Here is a 21,404-nt window from a genome sequence, read left to right on the forward strand (position 1 = left end):
AGTCATCCTATGTAGCAGGTGCTGTCAGTGCTCTGCCCATCATTTGTTGACACTCACCATTCTATTTACCACAGGCTTCCTGTTGAAAACTCCTGTTCTCTACCTGAGGGTTTTTGCTAGCTGCAGAATCATGCTGAGCCTGTAGATTGCAGCCTGAAAGTGCCGGGGGTTAGTGACCTTGGGAGCGGCCTTTAACTAATGACAGATGGTAGTTGGGGGATAAATATCCCACCTCTTTGGCCTTGAGGTGGGATAACTCTGAGGCATGAGCTACATACACCTGGGGCAGAAAGAGCTCCCTGAGGTCCCCGGTGGGACTGAACACTAGTTGCCCACAGCAGTAACCCACTCATTAACACACCCTGTGTGCGCTTTCTTCCTTTGCCTGTCTCACTTCCCTATTTCCCTACCTTCCTGGGATCACTTCCCAAATAAACTACCTGCATGTGAATCCTTTTCTCAGGAACTCCTTCTGGGGGAACCCAAACTAAGACATCTTGTGACCTTGAGGATGAAAGCCACATGCTAAGGACAAGAGTGGTCTAGAAAGAGCCTAGTCCCTCATGCCAGTTCTTACACCCCCGCACCAGCCTTGGACTGCCTATCTCTGGATTTGAGAAAAATAAATCTCTTAGCTATTACGATAAGCCACCACAATCAGGTTTCTATGGCATGCAGCCAAATGCAATTCTGAGAGGTGTGGAGGAATTTTTAGTTGACTACAAATGCAAATATAGTCACCAGTTGGACAAGGCCAAGGCTACTAACAAAGGTGACACCAGCTGCAAAACTAGCCCATTACAGTGTGGTAGATCAGAGCTAACACAGTGTTTGCTTACCGGTTGCTATATTTAATCCTTGTGTTAATTCTGTGAGGTAGACATTATCAATTCCATTTTACTGAAGCCGAGAAAGGCTGAAGCCCTTGTCCATGGTTACAAGGCTAGGGGTGAAATCAGGATTTAAAGTCCAGCAATCTTTTGCCATAGGGAGATAAAGGCTAGATTTTCATTCTAAGGAGTCTGTGGCATTTAAGTAATGAGTCTCACCTCCCATCTGTTGCCTTTGCGTTCTCCTAACCTTGTGCTTTTCCATGCCTGTTAACCATCACCACTCTTCATCCTGATGGGACTGCTGACTTTTGCTTCTACCAGAACTAACCCTCCTGCCCGCCAAATCTCACCATAAACTACACACTATAATCACAAGCTCTTTTAAAATGTACCAAATCCTCTTATCTTTTTTTCTCAAGCTCTTGCCTCTGCCAAGAATGCTTTATTTCAGAAGAGTAAATTGCTGTATTTGGGCCTAGGGAGGATAGTCTGGTATCTGCAGGCCCGTTGTGGGCAGGATACCCATCTCAGTGTAGCTCATAGCACTGAAAACATACACAGTGCTTAGGTGTAAATATTTGTAAGGTCAAAGTGGATTCCAGCCATACTGGCTCCTATGCTGCGGGCTGTGGCTCATGATTGCAAACTCAGCAGTTTGGGAAGTCCAGGCAAGAGGATTACTTGAGATCAGGAGATAGAAACCAGTCTGGGCAACATAACGAAACCCATCTCTACACACACACACACACACACACAAATTAGCCACGTGCGTTAGCGTGCACCTATAATCCTAGCTACTCAGGAGGCTGAGGCAGAATTGCTGAGCCCAGGTTGACACTGCAGTAAGCCATGATCATGCCATCATACTGTGGCCTGGGTGACACAGTAAGACTACCCTCCCCCCAAAAAATTACCCATTTAAAATCATTAACATCAAATTTCATCAAACATACAAATTTCATCAAACATACAAATGAAACATACTCTATAGGAAATTTCAAATAGACTATATACTTCATTGAATGTTTAATAAATTATATTCAAGTATGAGTTTTTTTAAAAAAGAGACAAAATTATAATGCAAGTATTTATTAAAATGCCGACAATTTAAACATCATCTGAATCATATGAAATACTTACTTTTGTGAAATGCATTAATGAAAATCTAGGAGTTTCTATGTAAGGCTGAGCATTTTCAACATTCCTGCCCTAGATGAGAAAAGAATGCATTCTCTTACTGGTACTCAGGAAGTATTTATGCAATACACTTGGGTTCTACTTGCTGGTGTGTGGAGACAAGGCTAGCACCCATGACTGGCTGGGCTCTAGAAAACAAGCATGCAGTGCTCCTGTGCCATCTGGGACCCAAGAGACAAAAGTCTATCTAGGGTGAAGCTACATGCAGAGGGTGAAGAGGACTATACCAACAGGCTCACGTGTCTGGAAGAGCAAAAGGAAAGCCATGCACAGATATTGCTTTGACCTTAAGATATTTGTTAAGTGAGGCAAAAAAGAAGCCAGGAGTCTTCTCAAAACCATCCCAGGTCAGCAATTTCCAAGATATTTCTATCAAGGTAATTGGTAGAAAATACAAATGCGTGCTGGCCCTTACTGAAGAATTAAACCATCATAACGTATACCTACACAATTTGGAGGACAGGCAGTTATCAAACAGCCTATAAACTCAAGTGGGGCATCAGCTCAATTGATACCTGTCTATCTGGCTTCAGCTGGTAAGGAATCATGAAGATGTTCAAATGTTGATTTTTGGTGAATGTATTTCACAAAGCTACCATTTCATAAGGACAATAATGTTCACTATATTACAATACATGACAAAATTTACAAATGAGATGACAGAGTTATTTTAAATACATTTTGTAAAGGCATTTTCCACTAACTATAAAATCCAGTGAGACAAAAAGATAATTACACTATAGTTACCATCAAGACTTTTAGACTGTAGTTGAAGTTCAAAAGGTTAAGGATTTTACAAAAAGATAACATGAGGCTTAATTATATATGAAGAGTATTTGATTAGATACAGAAAATATTAGTAAGTGTGGTTTTCTTCCTCTTGAAAACTAGCTTTATGAAGTAATATCAACTCCAATTAAATTTTGACCTACTTTAATTCCTCATCAATGGCACCATAAGCTGGTACACTCAAAGTAAACCAGTTACTTTGGCCACCAAATTAGGCCACCTCTATGTTTCTAAAATAACCAGGATACAATGGCGTAGCCTGCATTTAGTTACTATACAGTATTATGCAAACTTACAGATTTTAAAAACATTTCCTCCATTTTTCCAAAGTTGTTTCTTAGGACTTTGATTTTAAACATGTCTACCTTAAGGTTCCAAATAATAATGTCTCCTATGAGAACAGGTGGGGTAAAACCATTCTCTAATCTGACAAGCTATATTCTAAGAGATTACTGCAAACCTGCTCTGTTAGGACAGGGTTGAAAGTACTATCTGAAATCTGAGGGATGTTTAGAAGACTGACCCCAGACAAGGGATTTAAAATTTCTTTTGGCCAGGTACAGTGGCTCATGCCTGGAATCTCAACACTTTGGGAGGTGAGGCAGGAGGATCATTTAAAGCCACAAGTTCAAGGTCAGCATGGGCAACAAAGTGAGACCCCCATCTCTACAAAAAATAACAAAAATTAGCCAGAAAAGGTGGTACACACCTGTAGTCCTAGCTGCTTGGGCACCTGAAGCAGGAGGATCCCTTGACCCCAGGAGTTGGAGGCTGCAGTGAGCTATGATCTTGCCACTGCACTCCAGTCTGGGTGGACAGAAAAAAAATTTAATTTTTCAAGAGAAGCATTGTGGGAAGGGAAAAATGTGTTCCATAATCTAGGATATGTTCAAGAGCCTTTGCTCTCATAGCCAAATATATAAAAACAATTTTCCTTAAAGAAATACCAGTCTATGAGCCAAGGCAAGCTTTGGCTAAATGATTGGTTAGCTTTTATTTGGCTCTAGAGGTTCCCATGGAAACAGCCTGAGAGACAGAAAAGGCAGCATTATCATCTTTATCCATGATGCCATCTGATAAAACTGCACATTGATTCATTCATGTTATTCAGAGCAGATGTATTACTTCTGATAAGCCTGGACAAAGGGAGGCATGAGTTTTATCTGGTCACACTTTGAATTTCCTGTCTTCCTCCGTTTGAAACCTTAAATTAAAATCCTGATAAAAGCTCCTCTGAACATTTCCCTCAGGAGCCTGTAGCTGAAGTAATGCTTCAATAATCAGAAGTCAAATGAAGAAATCATGAAGCCCCAAATGGAGCTCCACTGCCAAGTTCTTAAAATTATATGGCACCATGCTTCCTGTAGCTGAAGAAATTGTTCTGAAGAGTATTTACAATTCCATTATATCAGATCTCAGCCAGGCAAGAAATGTCATCTTAAGTGTTTATTATATACAGTTGAACCAGGTGGCATCATCCATCATTTTTCTTCCTCTTGATGTCTAGATCAGTTGTGTGTGTATTTTAATATAGTAACAACACACCCTCACAATTATCCAATCTTATTTCAGGTTAGTGCTTCTCGGAAAGGCTACAAAAGCAGCCATAGCTCAGAATTATGTATCTGAAGTAAACAAAAATAAAAACCTCAACAACAAAATATTAACCAAACAAACGCGACAAAGAGGCATGCAACCTATAGCACCATACTTAAGACCACAGAGGCAGGAGGGTTGACAGAGGTCTTAGGAGGAATCCAGTTCTGGGTTTTCTCCTAGGATGAGATCCCAAATATAGAACCTATTTGTAGAGTCCAAAACTTTTAAAAAGGGAAAGCCTGAGAAATTCTATTAAAAGAAATATCAAAATCCATGAGTTTCCAGAAGACAGATGATTTGACACTGTTCTTATTCTAAAAGCATCAAAGATGTTATTCCTTAGAAATAAACTGCTCACTTTGGAAGATCAGTTGGGAAATCCCTGCCAACCTCAATGAACTAAAATGATGTCTCAGTAAGTTAAAAAGATGATACACCCCTAACAAGGGCCAATTTACTCATGGAAAGTAGTTTACAAATGAGCAGTTAGCTCCCTGACATCTGTATAACCATACAGACATGTGCTACATTGAACAGATTCACCCTTGCACATATCATCATACGCTCCACATGGCAAAACATCTGAAAAACACCCAAATGTTTATCAAAAACCTCTGTGCATTATGACATTGGTGTGGAAATTTAGATCTCAGCTTAATCTTTTCCAAAAGAAGGGAGTAAAAGCCCAGGGAAAGGTTTACTTAGAGATGAGTGAAGATTCTGGTAATTTAAAGGTGATGAATTAAGAAGCTATAGAGCTAGAAACCACCTCAGATCTCACCTAATCCCTCATCTTATTGATAGAAAAACTGAAGTCCCAAGATAAGTATTAGATCCAACCAATGGAAGAACTGTGATCAGAAGAGAAACCATGGGACTCTTAGTTCAGTGCTTTTCCCATCATATTTATCTGGGGCTTCTTTAAATCTTAGCATGCAGAATTTAATCAAGCTCTAAGGAAAATGACTGAAAAGTATCAGATAGGAAAAACGCTGCCTTCTAATGAAGACTTTGGCAATTCACGTTCTGAAGTGCTTAATATTAACAAAGGGAAACCCCCAAAACTTTTGGCAAAATGTTACTTCTTCTAAGAAACAGGTTCCTTTTCTGAGAGCTGATTTTGTAGGTACTGGGTTACAGCACTGTAGGTTATAGCTGACAGTTTTCATATGCCCCATCTTTGTAGTTAGAGTTAGGTTCTGCAGATCCCATATCATCAGGCGGACTGAAATGACTGCTGCCTTGAGACTCTGTATCAATACTTTTGGTTTCTGATTGAAGGTGGACAGAAACCTGAACTGCTATTTCCTGGCCTTGTTCATTCAGAGAGCCATCATCTGAATCTCCTCCTGGTGAATTACTCCGTCCCATCTCTGGGTTAATGACATAGATGCCACCTTGAGCATTCAGGGCAGGTCTCTCTTTAATTCTTTCACCCAGGTCATCAGGGTCATCCACTCGCACAGCCTCAAACATCTCCTCAACAAAGGCTCGACAGTTTAGAATAAGAGGTGGAAGAGGGACACTTCTTGCCAGTTCTTCAATATAACGAGCAAACTCCATGGTCTTAAATTGTGTGACTTTGGCGAGCTCCAGAGTTTTGGCTGAGGTAATGATGGGGATACGCTTTGCAATCTCAAAGGCCTTCTGAAGTTTCTCAGCCCCTTCAGTTCTAAAGAACTCATTGATGGCCTTCTCAGTCTTGCGAAGATGGCTGCTCATCATGCACAGCCGTGTGACATTCAAGATGAGTGTGATTGTAAAGGCAATCAAGCAAACAATCATGTAATAGACACTCATGTCTCCCGAGGTGAAGATAACACGTAGGGTGACAGAGTAGGAGGCACGAATTGGAGAGGTGACAAAACAGGTATAGAGCCCACGGTCATCAAAAGCTACATTGGTGATGTTTAGGAAGTTATCAGAAACCAACCACTTTCCACCTGATAATCGAACAGAAATGAAAAAAAAATTATAGCAAAAAGAAGATTACTAAATATGGCCGCTGCCTTATCAATATTCCTCCACTTCATCAAAGCACTTTAAATCAACTGATTTGTTAGATTCTACCATCTGTTTAAATCATGTAAAAAAAAAGGGCAGATTGTGATGTCCAGAATCAGAATTTAATTAGCTTGAGGCCGGGCGTGGTGGCTCAAGCCTGTAATCCCAGCACTTTGGGAGGCCGAGGCGGGCGGATCACGAGGTCAGGAGATCGAGACCATCCTGGCTAACATGGTGAAAACCCGTCTCTACTAAAAAAATACAAAAAAACTAGCCGGGCGAGGTGGCAGGCGCCTGTAGTCCCAGCTACTCGGGAGGCTGAGGCAGGAGAAGGGCGTAAACCCGGGAGGCGGAGCTTACAGTGAGCTGAGATCCGGCCACTGCACTCCAGCCTGGGCGACAGAGCCAGACTCCGTCTCAAAAAAAAAAAAAAAAAGAATTTAATTAGCTTGGATCTTAAAAGGAAATCAAGATCTTCCTTCATGACACTAATAATTAACATGGCTTCCTTTTCACTGTTAGACTTCAAAAGCCTTTCTGTGAAACAGGTATGTCTACAAAATGCTAAATGACTAATCATAAAAAAAGCTTATAGTTTATACACATCTGTGCGTCTACATCACATTGCAACCAATACATTTTCATATATTATAAGGGTATGCCTCAGAAATATAAAACAATGATTTAAAATAATGATATTTTAAATTTTTATGAGTAATTTTTATTTTCTTCTGTGTTTGCTCACTTTCCATAGTGAACTTATATAACAAGAAGAAATTATTTTAAAAAAAACCCCTAGCAACTTAATGCATTTGTTCAATTAACTGCCCAATCTGGTATGCCTTGCACATATCAATTTTTTTTGTTGTTAAGAAACGTTTGTTGATGGTGATATCTTGATTTTCTGGCAAGAGTAACTGAAGCACAGGCCAAAAAATACATCTCACAAGTCACGGTAAATGAAAAGCTTGGCAAAAAGAATAAAGTTACCCTTAAGATGCCTATGCTTCCTTCTATTTTCAACCTAAAACATACTGCCTCTCTTACACATGTGAAGGTATTTTCATTCAGGGAACATGTATATACAAATACACAAGTGTAAGAAAAGCAAAGCATATTGATTACCCATCTTGATTCAACATCCTTCAATAACTTGGCTCTGCTTGCATAATTCCTACTTTTGTGATACATTCCCAAAGCACTCTGTGTTTTAACTATGAAAGCCATTCAAAGATGGAATGCATGGGCTAACCTGCAGTGTGGGGATGCATTCCAACGACTAGAGGTAGTGTCCCAGGAGAGGTTAGCAGACTGCTTGTTAAGCACTGACTTGAGTGCCCAATCTTCAAAATCTCTTTCATCCCCAAGATTCTATGGTTCTGGATTATTTTAGTGGCACATAAATTAGTAAGCACTCTGGATTTTGTACATTTTCATCATCATCCAAACTTACCTCAATCCTACAGCTATTAATATATTTAAGAGCCATCACTTCACTAATACAAGAAGAGGAAAACACGTAGTTATGAATATAGCCATTTTCCACAAGCTTCTATGAACTTGGAGCTATGGAAACGACACCATTTGAATCCAAGGTATGATGAACTACAAAGACTCCATTCATCAACCATTGCACTACAACCACAATCTAAACTCTCTAGTTCACTTGCTGATAATAGCTCAAGATTTATGAACCTTATACTAGACTGACATGCTCTTTAAACTCCTCTCACTTGAGATTCATAAAATTTAATACAACTTTCCAGAGCTGCTGCTGAAAGCATCAATGATAGATGTTAGCGGTTTTCAAAGTAAAGGCAAAATAGAAAAATAAAACTGCCATTCCACTCTGCTGGTCTTGTCTTAACCTAAGGCTTTGTTTACGCAGTCAGTCTACAGTGATGACACTGAATGAATAATTCAAATCTCAGAGGTGTTTGGTCAGGATATCATAGAGCCTGGAGAAGACAGGAGTCTGGTTCAGTGGGTCCAAATATGGAATCCCAAATCATGTTCAAAGTACACATTCCAGGTATCACTCTAGATATTCTAATTCAATAGTTATATATTTTAAACATGCTGATTAAAAATACTCTAACAATTCACACTCTTCAATTCCTTGGTGACTAGTCACTCAGTCTATAGATGAAAATATTTAGTGCATATGTCTGAAGGAAGTATCACCTGTCTCCTTTTGTATTTTCCAGCCTAATATGAATAATCAATATCCTTTTATATTTCAAAAGGCTACACTATCTTCCTAACAAAAACATTTCTTAAAGTGTAGCTTGTGGGGATCTTAGAATTTAATCTTCATCCCTTTGGCTTTTTATGGTGATTTCTTTTTGAGATCCATTATAACTCAAGTACTCATCAAAAAGATCTTTAAAACAGAACACTGGTTAGGAGTAGTCTGGATTAAGATATATTCACAGATCCATGAATAGCAAAATTAAATAAAACTCTGTCAAAAAGTAGACCTTGAACACATTATCACTACGTTTATGTGATTTTTAAGACAGAAACATAAAAATGCAAAAAAAATTTCTCTTTTCCAGTAAATTAAGGTATAGAATAGAAAAAAAATGAGCTGGAAGGGCTTACACGTTCCATAGTGCCCTTCTAATTCTCTGAGACCTGACGTCAAAGTTTTATACACAGATTGATACTCATTTTCAAAAATGTCCTGGATTTCCTCTAAAGTTTATAGTAACTCATTTCAGAGCAAAACTTTATTTATAACAAATTTTCTTAAGTCTAGCCAAAACCCTTCTGGATGTACTCACAAAGGGCCACCACACTGCACTACAGTAGTCTAGGTGAAGGGTGCTCTTACAGTTGTGTTGTATGCCCTCTGTACAGTTGTATGCAGCAGCCCTGATTTACTCTATCTTCAATGAAGAAGAAAACCAACTGATCAGAAGCAGAGAAAATAGTTCATTGCCATCATGTGAACATCTTTTAAATTTACAATGATTCTTTTTTTTCTTCTTCTGGTTAAATAATTATAATTATTTTGCTTTTTCTGATAGGTGCAACACTCTAGACCTTTCAAATGTTTTAAACTATTCACCTTGGCACCTTATCTTTGAGACTTCTTGTTTAACTTGTTAAAAAATAAGAAGACAGAACAGGAAATGAGTAATCTTGATTAATTATACCCTGACCAGTTACCTCTGCCTCTGCCATCCAGTTGCTGTCCTTTTGAATTGTGCCAATGGACATCTTCATAGTGACTGGCTGTGAGAAGACACTCAATTGAAACGCTAGTTCCCTCTTTGGCTATGATGACATCATCATCCGAGTGGGAACTTGCTGAGAGTTCAAAGCTTGAGGGAAAGGATGCATTGTAAGAACTACGATTTGCTTCCAGTGAAACCATTTGGTTGAAGTCCACATCTTCCAAAACAAAAGCAGCTGGCACAATAATACTTGCCACTAAAGTGAATAAGCAACAATGTAGCTTCATGGGAAAATGGAAGAAAATCTTGTTTAGATTTGGAGAACTCAAAAACTTCTACACTACAACAGCACAGCGGGTAATTTATTGCTTGGTAGAGAAATTTTCCAAACAAATGGTAGATCCAGTTATATTTTCTAGTCTTCAAGATTAAAAGATGTGAGTGGAGAACCACCTAAAAGAAAGCCAGATACAAAGTTTAACCAACTGAGATTCATAATGGGGTGAAACTCTGTATGTTCCAGATATGAATAGATGTGAATTAGAATAATTGGTGCTGACATTGGAGAGTAATTAGATGGAATAGGACCTAAAAATCTCACACAGAGACAGCAGAAAAAGCAATGAATTGGGAAATAGCAGACCTAGATTTTGGTCCTAACTTTGCTACTAACTAGCTGTACGACCTTGGCAAGCAGCATTCTCTCTGGGCTTCTGTTTTCTCATCTGTCAAATAAGGGACTGGATGAGATAATCTCTAAGGACTCTTCTAGTTCTGAAATGCCATGATTCTATTTCATTCTGACAAATTTTATGCAACAGGGAGCCAATGAAGGCTAAAATATTTATCTTAATGATCTTTTATTTCAAACTGCACCATTACCATCTGTTGTTATATCAATAATGTAAATCAACTGACATATCATAACCACAACCATGGAGCTCAAAATTTGAGTAATTCAAGTATAAAGATATGTTACATATAAATAATGCAGGGACACTTGAGGTGGGTTGTTTTAATATTGGAAAGAAAATTGCATTTACTGCATACACATAAATAGAATTATTGACTTCTAAAGCTATGGAACCTCCTTCATGGACAAGAATGTTAGACAACAGAATTTTCTTTTAATAGTTTCTCCAATACCAAGAGACAAAATACAGTGTATTTAATAGTTTGTAAAAATTTCTAGCTCAAACTCTGTAAACTAGCTAAGGGAGGAATTGACATCTTAAGTTTCTAGTTAGTAGAAATGCAAATATAAAACTACAGGGACAGAATGTTAGACAAATTTAAAAGAAGAGCAAAATATCATGAATAAAAGGCAAAATAACATCCTACTCCAAAAGTCTATGTATTTATGATCACCTTCCTGGTAATCTGATGCCCCCTTTAAGCCACCGACTCTCAAAGAAAAATTTCAACTTTTATTTCTATAAAATATGGGATGAAATGCCTAGCTTCATGTCTTATAAAGCCCCAAGATAATTAGTTTTGGAAATGACATTTACTTTCCGTTATACTTATATGAAGGCTGCTTGATCACAGAACATAAAAAGCAATGAATCACTGTATTTTGCCATTAAACATTGCAAAGTCAAATTACAGTATGGTGCAAATGTCATTTAATTTTCATTAGCCCTTGAAAGGATGGTTGAATGGTGACAAATACGTTTCTAAATCTTTAAAATTTAAGGATGGAGTATATAGAGTAAAATAAAAAAACTTCAGACTTTGGCTATACATGACATACTAAATGTGTTTATTTCCATTTCCTCCTAAAGCTGCACTAAAAGGACACTAAAGGAAACAAAGACTTAGGCAGAGAGGGGATTTTGGAAGTAATATAATCTAATTGATTCAGTGCATAGTGATTTGCTTCTTATGATATGCTACAAGTTAGCAGGAGAATCTAGCTTAGAATACGGTCTCTTTTATAGGAGAGGGTGATGGGTAGAAACAATGGAAATAACATTTATTGAATGACTGCCATAAGCCAACCACTGTGCTAGGAGCTTGACATGTAAGTTTCCAAGTTTTTTCACTACAAGATATACAGCAATTGGAGGACATAATTCTGTACTTTATTCTAGATCAGTGGTTCTCAATGGTGATAGGCTATGAGTGTGCTGAAAAAATGCTCCAAGCTTTCCCCAGAACTTTGATTAGGAGTTCCTATGGCTTCATCCATGGCAGCATTTTCCAAACTTCATTCATTCCTTCTCCTGTCATTTTTGTTTTTGTTTTTACTATATCCATGAACCAAATTATCATCATTTCTGCTTTTCTTTTAAATCTACTCATTTTATTTTTCCTTTCACATTTACTTAAAAAGGAAATTCCATATTGGTTCTGTGGACAAAAATAACCGTACACATAAACATAACGAAAACAAAGAAGTGTTATTAGCTTCCAGAGATACTACTCCCTGCTTAAGGCTCTGAGCTGGAGGTTTGCTCTCTCTGTAGTAAAACCAAAACCAAAACCAAAACCAAAAGTCCCCCACAACTCCAGTTTATTTTAATGCCACTTCGTTTCTTATCCTGCCATCTCCTTCCTTTCTACTCTTCCTCACAACTGAGTTGTAGATTGGCGGGATACATTTTCATATATTCAACAGTATCTACTGAGCACCTATCATGTGCCTACCTACTGCCCCACAGACAGTCTCGTCCTCCATGAAGCTCAGTCTGGCAGACCATGGACACTAACTACATATATACAAAATATACTCAATGTTACCCAAGGGAAAATACAGATGCTACAGGAGGACCTGACCTGGGGAGTTAATCTCATCATGGAAAGCCTCTGAGAAAGTGAGGTGTACAGCACCTATTCTTCAGGTGCAGGACCTGAAGAATAAAGAGGAATAAAAATTAGAAGGAAAGCACTCAAGGTTGAGGGCCAAGGGACAGAGAAAAAGGAGAGGGGTCACTGGTCAGGAGTTGTTCACGAAAAAGAGCTAAAAAATTGTGGTAAAGAGAGGCAGTGGCCAAAAATGCTGCGTCTGATTCCTGATTCTGGAGGGGAACTAACTGGGCCAATGGTGAAACTGGAGATGGACTCCGGAAGCTGCAGTGGCTGAAGTGAGGGAGATATTTGTCCATGATGAAGAGGTCAAAGAACTGAGAGGCTCAAACGTGGGCAGATCACCTGGGGGTATGGTCACATCCCTCCAGGATCAAAGTAGCTAGTGTAGAAGAAACTGGAAAGAAAGGAAATGGACTCAGTCATCCTGCTCTGATATTCAGGAACTTCAGCAGAATGAACAGCTGTCACAGGCGAGGGCTGCAGGGCAATTAGTGTCCTCACCAACACAAGGCTTGGCAAAGCATAACTGCCACATGAAATTCTGCCTTCCCACAAACTTCCTGAACCTCCTATCAAGGCCTTAGCTATTCCTCCTACATAAATTCAGAGTATAGCTGTATAAAGGATGGCTTCTCCTTCACCCCAGGGCCCTCCCCACCTACCCTACTCATCTGGTGTTGGTATATGCTGCTCTGCATTGCCAGGCAGTCTATCCCGTCTCACCTACCCCTTAAGAACAAGGCCTATATTTTTTATTGCTATACATCACAACTAGCACATGCTCAATAAATATTGATGGAGATTAGTTTAAATTTGATTCAGTATGTGACAGATCTTTATAAACTGTATAATGTTATGCAACAGGGATTATAATTGTTCAAACTGACATACAGTTACCTATTATAAATTCTCTGAAACAAAAACAGTCAACGCTAACAATCTTGAAAGACCTTAAAAGCACCTAATTAAAGGCATTCTTCTGACTCCCAATCTGGTATCTCCATTTACCATTTTGTCCTAGAGAATAACGGTAGGAATAAAAGATCAGCAAGTGCAGTTTCCAAACCAGGTTGAGTGTCACAACTGCCAGAAGAGCTTTTTAAAAACATGAATTCCCGGGTCCCACCCCAGAACGAGTAAGAATCTCTGCGTTTGCGCCTTGGAATTTATGACTTTTAATTGGCTCCTTGGGTGTTTTTGAGGCGTTGGATTCATGTACTGCATCTAAGGGCCACTAATACAGTTCCTCAATTTCCTCTACAACTGACCTGCAGAATGGTGCTTCAGGCTGTTTGAATATTTCCAATGAGAGATACAATCACTCACATTACATTCTAGATTTAGATTACTCTGGATCAGCATAATTGAAGATCTCTAATAAAAGTTGCGTAGCAGAGAGGTTCAGAGTATAGGATTCAAATACTATCTCTGACTAACCAGCCTTGCAACTTTTATAAATGACTTAATCTCCCTGCCTCAGCCCCTCATCTTTAAAATAGGCAAAATAACAGAATCTATTCTCACAGGATTATTGCAAAGTCTGAATGAGGTAGTACACATAAAACACAGAGTCCGACAATGGTAATCACTGAATAAGCTCTATTATTATTGTTCATGGTTCTTTCAGATATTGTACTAAAATTTACATTTGACAGTTACATCATTATAAAACACTCAGAATACCATGCAACCATTTAAAAATCTTGGGGGTTGGGGGAAGGGGACACCACTATGCAATTTTAATCTTAAACTTAAAATTTCACATTTTTCTTTTTCTCAATGCAAATATTTTGCAATATTATGGAGCATACAGGCATTGTAAACTGAGCTTGGATACCAACCATGATATGACATTGTATGTGTCCTCAGTTTGTGGTAGAGAAGCTTTGTTGTGATCTACTTACCCCATGGCTCCCCTCTTTGAGCCCTATCCCTATCTTCTTGGGCCTAGGAGGAAGACAATCCATTGGCAAAGTAAGCTAATAGAATCTTTGTTCTTGGAACTTGGAATTGAGACCCTTGTGGGTCAGGGTCATTTGAGGAAAATAAGGTATGTGGGGGCTGAGGCAGTCAGGTTTGGACCACATACAAGGAGAAGCTGTGAGAAAGGACAAGAGGGATAGGGAAGGGAGAGAGTGGGAAGACAGGAAGAGAAGCAGGGGAAAGAGAGAGACTCAAACATGCTGCTTTGGTGCCTGATAGAATTCTACTTCCTGGCTCTCCTATGACTCTTTTTTTTTTTTTTTTGAGACAGAGTCTTGCTCTGTCGCCCAGGCTGGGGTGCAGTGGCCGGATCTCAGCTCACTGCAAGCTCCGCCTCCCGGGTTTAGACCATTCTCCTGCCTCAGCCTCCCGAGTAGCTGGGACTACAGGCGCCTGCCACCTCGCCCGGCTAGTTTTTTGTATTTTTTAGTAGAGACGGGGTTTCACCGTGTTAGCCAGGATGGTCTCGATCTCCTGACCTTGTGATCCGCCCGTCTCAGCCTCCCAAAGTGCTGGGATTACAGGCTTGAGCCACCGCGCCCGGCCTCCTATGACTCTTAAAAAAGAAACACCTTTATTAAATTTTACTCAAAATTAAAACCACAAAAGTGAAGATGAATGTGCAAACAACGTAATAAATGGGGAAATGGTAAGGCAGGAGAAAAAAGATTAAGTTCACAAAAAGTGATTGACCTGTATCTGTGGCTGCCAGGCAATCTTCATCATATATCTCTATTCTCTTCCTTACACAGTGGAGTGTGGCAAGCAAACTGCCCATGTGGCCAAGATTTGCGGTTCCTGTGTTGTACAGACACAGCCATTTGCCTCTACTAAAGTTTACAGAAACCTACCAGACAGGATTTAGGAAAACACTATAAACTCCCTTAAACTGCTCTTAGGCCAAACATGGCAGAAGTAGCCTGGTACACTGATTTTGAGTCACAAGAAAAAGAGGTTGCACAATAGCCTTACACATCCAGTTAATACTGGGCACTTCACTCATACCATGTACATCCTGAACACAGAGGACTTCTGATTTGAGAGACTAACAGATATAACCCATTTGCAGGTAACAGGCTGTTCAGTAGCTCTGAGAGAAAACACTGGCAAAGATACGTGTCCAAGAAGGTGACAAAGCAGAAAAAACAGCGAGGGAAGAACAAATCATCCTTGGTATCAGGGTACTATTATTTCCTCACACTAAGTCTCCTTTTTGCTAAGTCAGCTTGAATGGGTTTCTGCTTCTTGCAACACAAACTGCATTGACTATGACCATTCTGCTCATTCTAGACTAATGAATTTAAAACAACAGTTCAACTAGGTCAAGGACCCATCGTGGAAGATGAAGTAGAGTAGGTGGTGCAAGAGTTGCTAAGGAGAATTAGGATACTGTCCTAGACCCTCAAGAATTTACAAACCAGCTTGAAAAACAGCACAGAAACAACTAACTGTATCTAAGACGATGTGACTGAAATGTAATTATGCTGTGAATGCAACAGAGAAAAGACAAATTTTAAGTTTCAGGAATGCAATTCACTTACATGTTTGGGACTTCCTATAATAATATTAGGCCTGCATGCTTTGAACATATGATACCTTATACTACAGTTACTTTATTTTCATTTCCAATCCTTTAATTTTTCCTCATATATAGATCCCCAGATGTAGAACTGTTCACCAAATCAGTTAAGTGGGCTGAGGTCATTAAGGCAGGTATATTAGATGCCATGGGAGACACAAGAGTACATGCACTTGTATTTGGAAAAAAAAAAATTGATATATATATCATGCCTGCTATTTTTAATGCAGCAGCTGACATCTGAAACCCAAGAATAGATTTCAAAAAGGAAAACCAAAGTGTCACCTTCTTGTTATCAGTTAAAAAGGGCTATACGATGTTTGTGGATGAAGTTACTTGGTAAAATTTTTTATTACCTTTCTTTCTTTTTTTTTTTTGAGACGGAGTTTCGGTCTTGTTGCCCAGGCTGGAGTGCAACAGTGAGATCTTGGCTCACTGCAACCTCTGCCTCCTGGGTTCAAGCGATTCTCCTGCCTCAGCCTCCTGAGTAGCTAGGATTACAGGCATGCATCACCATGTCTGGCTAATTTTTTGTATTTTTAGTAGAGATGTTTCTCCATGTTGGTCAGGCTGGTCTTGAACTCCCAACCTCAGGTGATCTGCCCGCCTCGGCCTCCCAAAGTGCTGGGATTACAGGCGTGAGCCACCACACCCAGTCTATATTACCTTTCTTCAGCATTAATAAATAAAAATGTAATAGATAAGTGTAAGACTCAAGTTTAATCCAACTCCTTTTTCATCTTTTAGGTATACAGAATGTAAGCTTTGCTAGGATCATAAAGAATCAGAAATGTAGATGGTTTTACCCCAGAAAACCATGGAGAATATCGACTATATTATTTTAGAAAGAGAAAGAGAAGAGCCTATAGCTGTCGCCCCTAACAGATTGTCTTGTTGCTGTTCCTGCCAACTTCTGAGGGAAGAAATATTTCCATTCTGTTCCAATTTTCAACATAAATAAGGAAGTAATATGGCTGATTTCCGCTCTGGTGACTCAATATTAAGTTGGCTGAGGAAACTGATGTTTGCAGAAATAGTTCTGAGAAAATGCAAAGCAGGGAAACACATTGATGCCCAGGTGGTATTTTTTTTTTAACCTCCAATTATACTGGGATATTAGTACTTCATTCTCCATAATCAAATGTGTTCTAGGCTGCATTTACAGCTCATCCACTCTTTGCCTGCACTGTCACACTTGGAAAATGGACCAGTTCCTACACCAGGCACACAAATTGACAAAGCAGCATTCTGAATTGGCAAAGAGAAGAAAACACAAATGAAGAGCAGATTGTTAGCACTACCCTATCCTTTGCAAAGAACAAACACAAAGTTGTTCTGCCTAGATGCAAGCATTATTATAGGGATCTGTAACATAACAAAGGTTAGTGATATTCAAACAGTAATCACTACTTTGAGGGCCATTTACTTAAAAGTTTCTAATTAAAAATAGCCTTTATATTTCTAGTAGTATCTTGGAGCTATCACATACCTCATAACTAGCATTTGGTCAGTCTGAGCTCAAACTTCAACATATCTTCTGGCACCCGGAGAAACATCTTCCGTATTTATCAGAGCTTTGCTTTAAACCCAGGATTATTTCAGTTATACCCATAACTTACATCCTTTTTGCCATAGGTATTTGCTGAATAGCTACAGGATGCAAATGACAAAAACATCAATGAAACAGGCTTAGATTTATGAGCTTCCCAGGCCATTTTTCCCCCTCTATAGTCTGAAACATCTCTCACTATTTGAAACTCAGTCTAATTAAGACAAAACTCCTCTTACCCTCAGATCTACTTGTTCAGTTTATGAACAGCTTAGATAATAGCCAGACAATTCTTCCAGTTTTGCAGTATCAAAACTGCAAGACAATCATGGCTCAGTGGTTAGGAGAATGGGCTCTAGAGTTAAGGTGGCTGATCCTACCCCTCCCTGGGTGAAGCCATAGGCTTGCAAGGCCTTAGTTTTCACACTTATTAAATAAAATAATATTAACAGTAACTGTCTCATAAGGTAGTTGTGAGGATAAGATGAACTAATGTGGGTAAATTATAAATATATGCTATTGCTATTATTCCACCTCCTACATATTTTTCAGATAAGTCCTATTGTCCCTCTCCTACATCATACCCTTTTATCTTACCTGGGTATATCACACTATCCCTTTAATTTCAGAATGGATCTCCTTAACTCCATTCTTACCTCTATGATCCATCCAAACACTGTGGCACTCAGAATTGGTCCTAAACACAAATCTGAGCAATTCAGGATAATTTTACAATCTATTGGTGATTTGTCACTGCCCATGAGATAAGCTTAAAATTCCAATCTGGCATTATAATTCTCCAAGAATAGATTCAGGCAGCAGAACAGAAAGTCATGAGAAGCCCAGCTCTGCCTCTATGTACAATAACTGCTTGCAGGAGGAATGAATGGATTTAAACATTAAGTCTGGTCTTTAGTTGTACCTCTATCACAAATTAGCTATGATGTGCTCCAGTGGTCTTAAGTTTCCTCACCTACAGGCTGATTATCATTATCATTCGTTTATTTGCTTAAATCCTATAATCTATCCAGCTTTCCTCCCATGGCTCAAAGCCTGAACTATGCTTGTTTTACTCTATTCTCTCTAAATAACTTTTCACCTTAAAGTTCTGGTTTTAGTTGTTCCTTTTGCTTAAAAATCTTTCTGCTCATGGCCGGGTGCGGTGGCTCACGCCTGTAATCCCAGCACTTTGGGAGGCCGAGGCGGGCAGATCATGAGGTCAGGAGATCGAGACCATCCTGGCTAACACGGTGAAACCCCGTCTCTACTAAAAATGCAAAAAATTAGCCGGGCGCGGTGGTGGGCGCCTGTAGTCCCAGCTACTTGGGTGGCTGAGGCAAGAGAATGGCGTGAACCTGGGAGGCGGAGCTTGCAGTGAGCCGAGATCACGCCACCACACTGCAGCCTGGGCGACTAAGTGAGACTCTGTCTCAACAACAACAACAACAACAACAACAACAACAACAAATCTTTCTGCCCCTTCCCATCAATATCTTTCTGGGGGAAACTGTACCCTCTCTATAATATTCAACTCTCATTTCATCTTATTCAGGAAGCCCTCTCACGCCCACCCTCGTCAGATGAGTTTTTTTTTTTTCCTTTGTCAGTCCTGTAGCACACTGAGAGTATGCTATTGTAAGACTTACCAGTTTTCCTCTTAGCAGTTAGTTATCCGTTCAAAAGACTGTAAGCTTATGAATGAGAGTCTAAAAACCTTCTGTCCTCAGCACAGGGCCACTGCCTGTGGCAAGTGCTCAAAATTTTGACTTCAGACATTCATCGACTTGGTAGTCTGAAAGGTGTCTGCTACAAACTTATTAACTTTCCAGAGCTTCAGACTCTGGAAACCATTGATGGAGAGAGATGAAGATAAGGAAAGACACCTATCTTGAGTTTTAGTAGGCAGAACACTGTAGAGAATCATTTGACTGGTTTTCTCACTCTGTAATTTTTAGACCATTTATATCAAATTAATCTGTGGTGCTTGTTCAAGATGCAGATTTCTTGACACCACAGACTTATTGAATTGGGATGCCTGGGCATCTGCATTTTTAATGTGCATAAATGTTTATTGATTTACAAATCAAACTCATATTTCTTTTACTGGCATGACAATCACTGTAATTCAGTGTAATTCTTAAAGTGTGGTGCAGGAACTCCTGGGTGTCCCTGAGACTTTTTCAAAACAATTTACATAATATTAAGACATATTGCTTTTTCACTTACATTCTCACACAATATGGTGTAAGTTTCTAGAGGTTACATGATGATTGATATTGTTAAGAGAATGAAGGTAGAAGTTATGAAAATCTAGCTGTCTTTTATTCAGCCATACATTAAAGAGATTTGTAAAAATGTAAAACAATGCCATTCTCAATAGTTTTTTATTTTGGAAAATATCCTTTATATTTTTGTTATATATTTATATATATAAAACATATACACACATATGTATAACAATATATATTGTTATATATTTATGTTAACATGAGTTTATTTTAAAATGAATAATTTTTGAAAGTTTTCTAAAATAGTAAATATTGATAGCTATTATATATAAACAAAAACCCTTTGAAGTTCTCAATAAATTTTAAAAGTATAAAGACATTCTAAGATCAAAAAGTTTAAGAACTGCTGCTATAATTATCAGCAGCATTTAAAAGATAAGTGGCTTCTCAAGATTCCATACTTTGGCCCCAAATTCTATCCATTTTCCATTACAAGAGAAAATCAGAGGAAATGATCCATTTTATATTTAAACAGGTTTTTTTGTTTTGGTTTTTGGACTTCTAACTAGCTTCCAGGTGATACAGATGAACCTAAATTTAGAGAACTACTGTCAAAAGCAAAGGAAAACATCTGAAGAGTTTTAGCAGTGACAATTACTCTTATCTGGGAATTAAGATGATAATTCCGAGGGCATTAAATGGAGTTGGAAAACATGAGTTCTTAAAAGGCTAAGTCCCTTCACCTCTCTGGGATTCAAGTTTTCCTATCTGTACAATAAGATTGATTTTAATATCTTCCTAGCTCTGTCAGTCTGGATTTCAAGCATTTTCACTGCTCAAGGGCAACACAGGAGCTGTAGCTTTCTGATGAGGGCCCAGGAGTAATCTTAAAGTCATAAATCAGATCACGTCACTCATCTGCTTAGAAACCTTCGATGGTTTTCCACTGGGTTCCAAATAAAAATCAAACTCTTTATCCTTGCTCATCAGCCTTACAAGACTTGGGCTCAAGTCCCTGGCCTCATCTCTCTCCATTCTCATCTTGCTCCTTTTGCTCTAGCCAGTGACCTTTGTCTTTTCCTTGACTTTGCTAAGTTTGTTCCCACTATATGGCCTTTGCACGCGCTATTCTCTCTGCTCGGAATGCTCTATTCCAGATTTTCTTACGGCTTATTACTCTCCCAGTTCGTTCCATCACATTATCCAGTCTGAATTTCTTTACAGCACTTACTACCACCTTAGATAATCCTGTTTGTTGACTTGTTTATAATCTGCTTCTCGCACTGCTTGAGAGCAGGGCCCTTCCGTTCGTTGACTGATGCATCCCTGGAGCCCAGCGCAGTGCCTGGCAGGTATTTGGCTCTCATTAAGTGTTCGATGACCGAAATCCCGTACCCAGGCCAGACTTTCAAAAAGATGGCAGACATTTTCACCTCCTGCACTCCTGACCCCAAGCCACCAGGCTACAATCCACGCCTCGGCGCTCCTAGCAGCTCCCTCGCAGCGACCCCAACGAAGCAGTCACTTACCCGACCGCCGTCCAGCTCCTTCCGGCCCCAGAGGCAGCTTAACCCGGAAGTTTTCTCGGACAGCCCGGCCCGCCTCTGCGCTGAAGGAGCACTTCCGGGGCAGTAGGAACGTCGAGTCGGC

General features: G+C 39.3%; 1 protein-coding gene across 6 annotated transcripts; it reads right to left on the bottom strand.

Annotated features, from left to right (window-relative positions):
- Positions 1-1,835: 1,835 nt before the first annotated feature.
- Positions 1,836-21,340, bottom strand: LOC105482404 (microfibril associated protein 3). Of its 6 annotated transcripts, none has more exons than XM_011742467.3 (4): positions 21,284-21,340; positions 17,467-17,627; positions 9,597-10,057; positions 1,836-6,361 (listed from the first exon to the last, which is right to left on the bottom strand). In XM_011742467.3, exons 3-4 carry the CDS (start codon positions 9,889-9,891, stop codon positions 5,568-5,570), a joined length of 1,089 nt encoding a protein of 362 aa, XP_011740769.1. In that variant the 5' UTR covers positions 9,892-10,057; positions 17,467-17,627; positions 21,284-21,340; the 3' UTR covers positions 1,836-5,567. The 6 variants fall into 6 exon arrangements, with proteins under 6 accessions (XP_011740769.1, XP_011740768.1, XP_011740770.1 ...); XM_011742466.3 differs by lacking the exon at positions 21,284-21,340 and adding an exon at positions 20,992-21,271; XM_011742468.3 differs by lacking the exon at positions 21,284-21,340 and adding an exon at positions 19,173-19,893.
- Positions 21,341-21,404: the final 64 nt, after the last annotated feature.

This window comes from Macaca nemestrina, chromosome 6 (genome assembly GCF_043159975.1).
Source record: "Macaca nemestrina isolate mMacNem1 chromosome 6, mMacNem.hap1, whole genome shotgun sequence".
In the NCBI taxonomy this organism is placed as follows: Eukaryota; Metazoa; Chordata; class Mammalia; order Primates; family Cercopithecidae; genus Macaca; species Macaca nemestrina.

Coding starts and splice junctions, on each gene's coding strand:
- LOC105482404 (XM_011742467.3), bottom strand. CDS start 9,891: ATGAAGCTACATTGTTGCTTATTCACTTTAGTGGCAAGTATTATTGTG. Junction 6,362..9,596: donor ACTGGATGGCAGAGGCAGAG/GTAACTGGTCAG, acceptor TTCGATTATCAG/GTGGAAAGTGGTTGGTTTCT.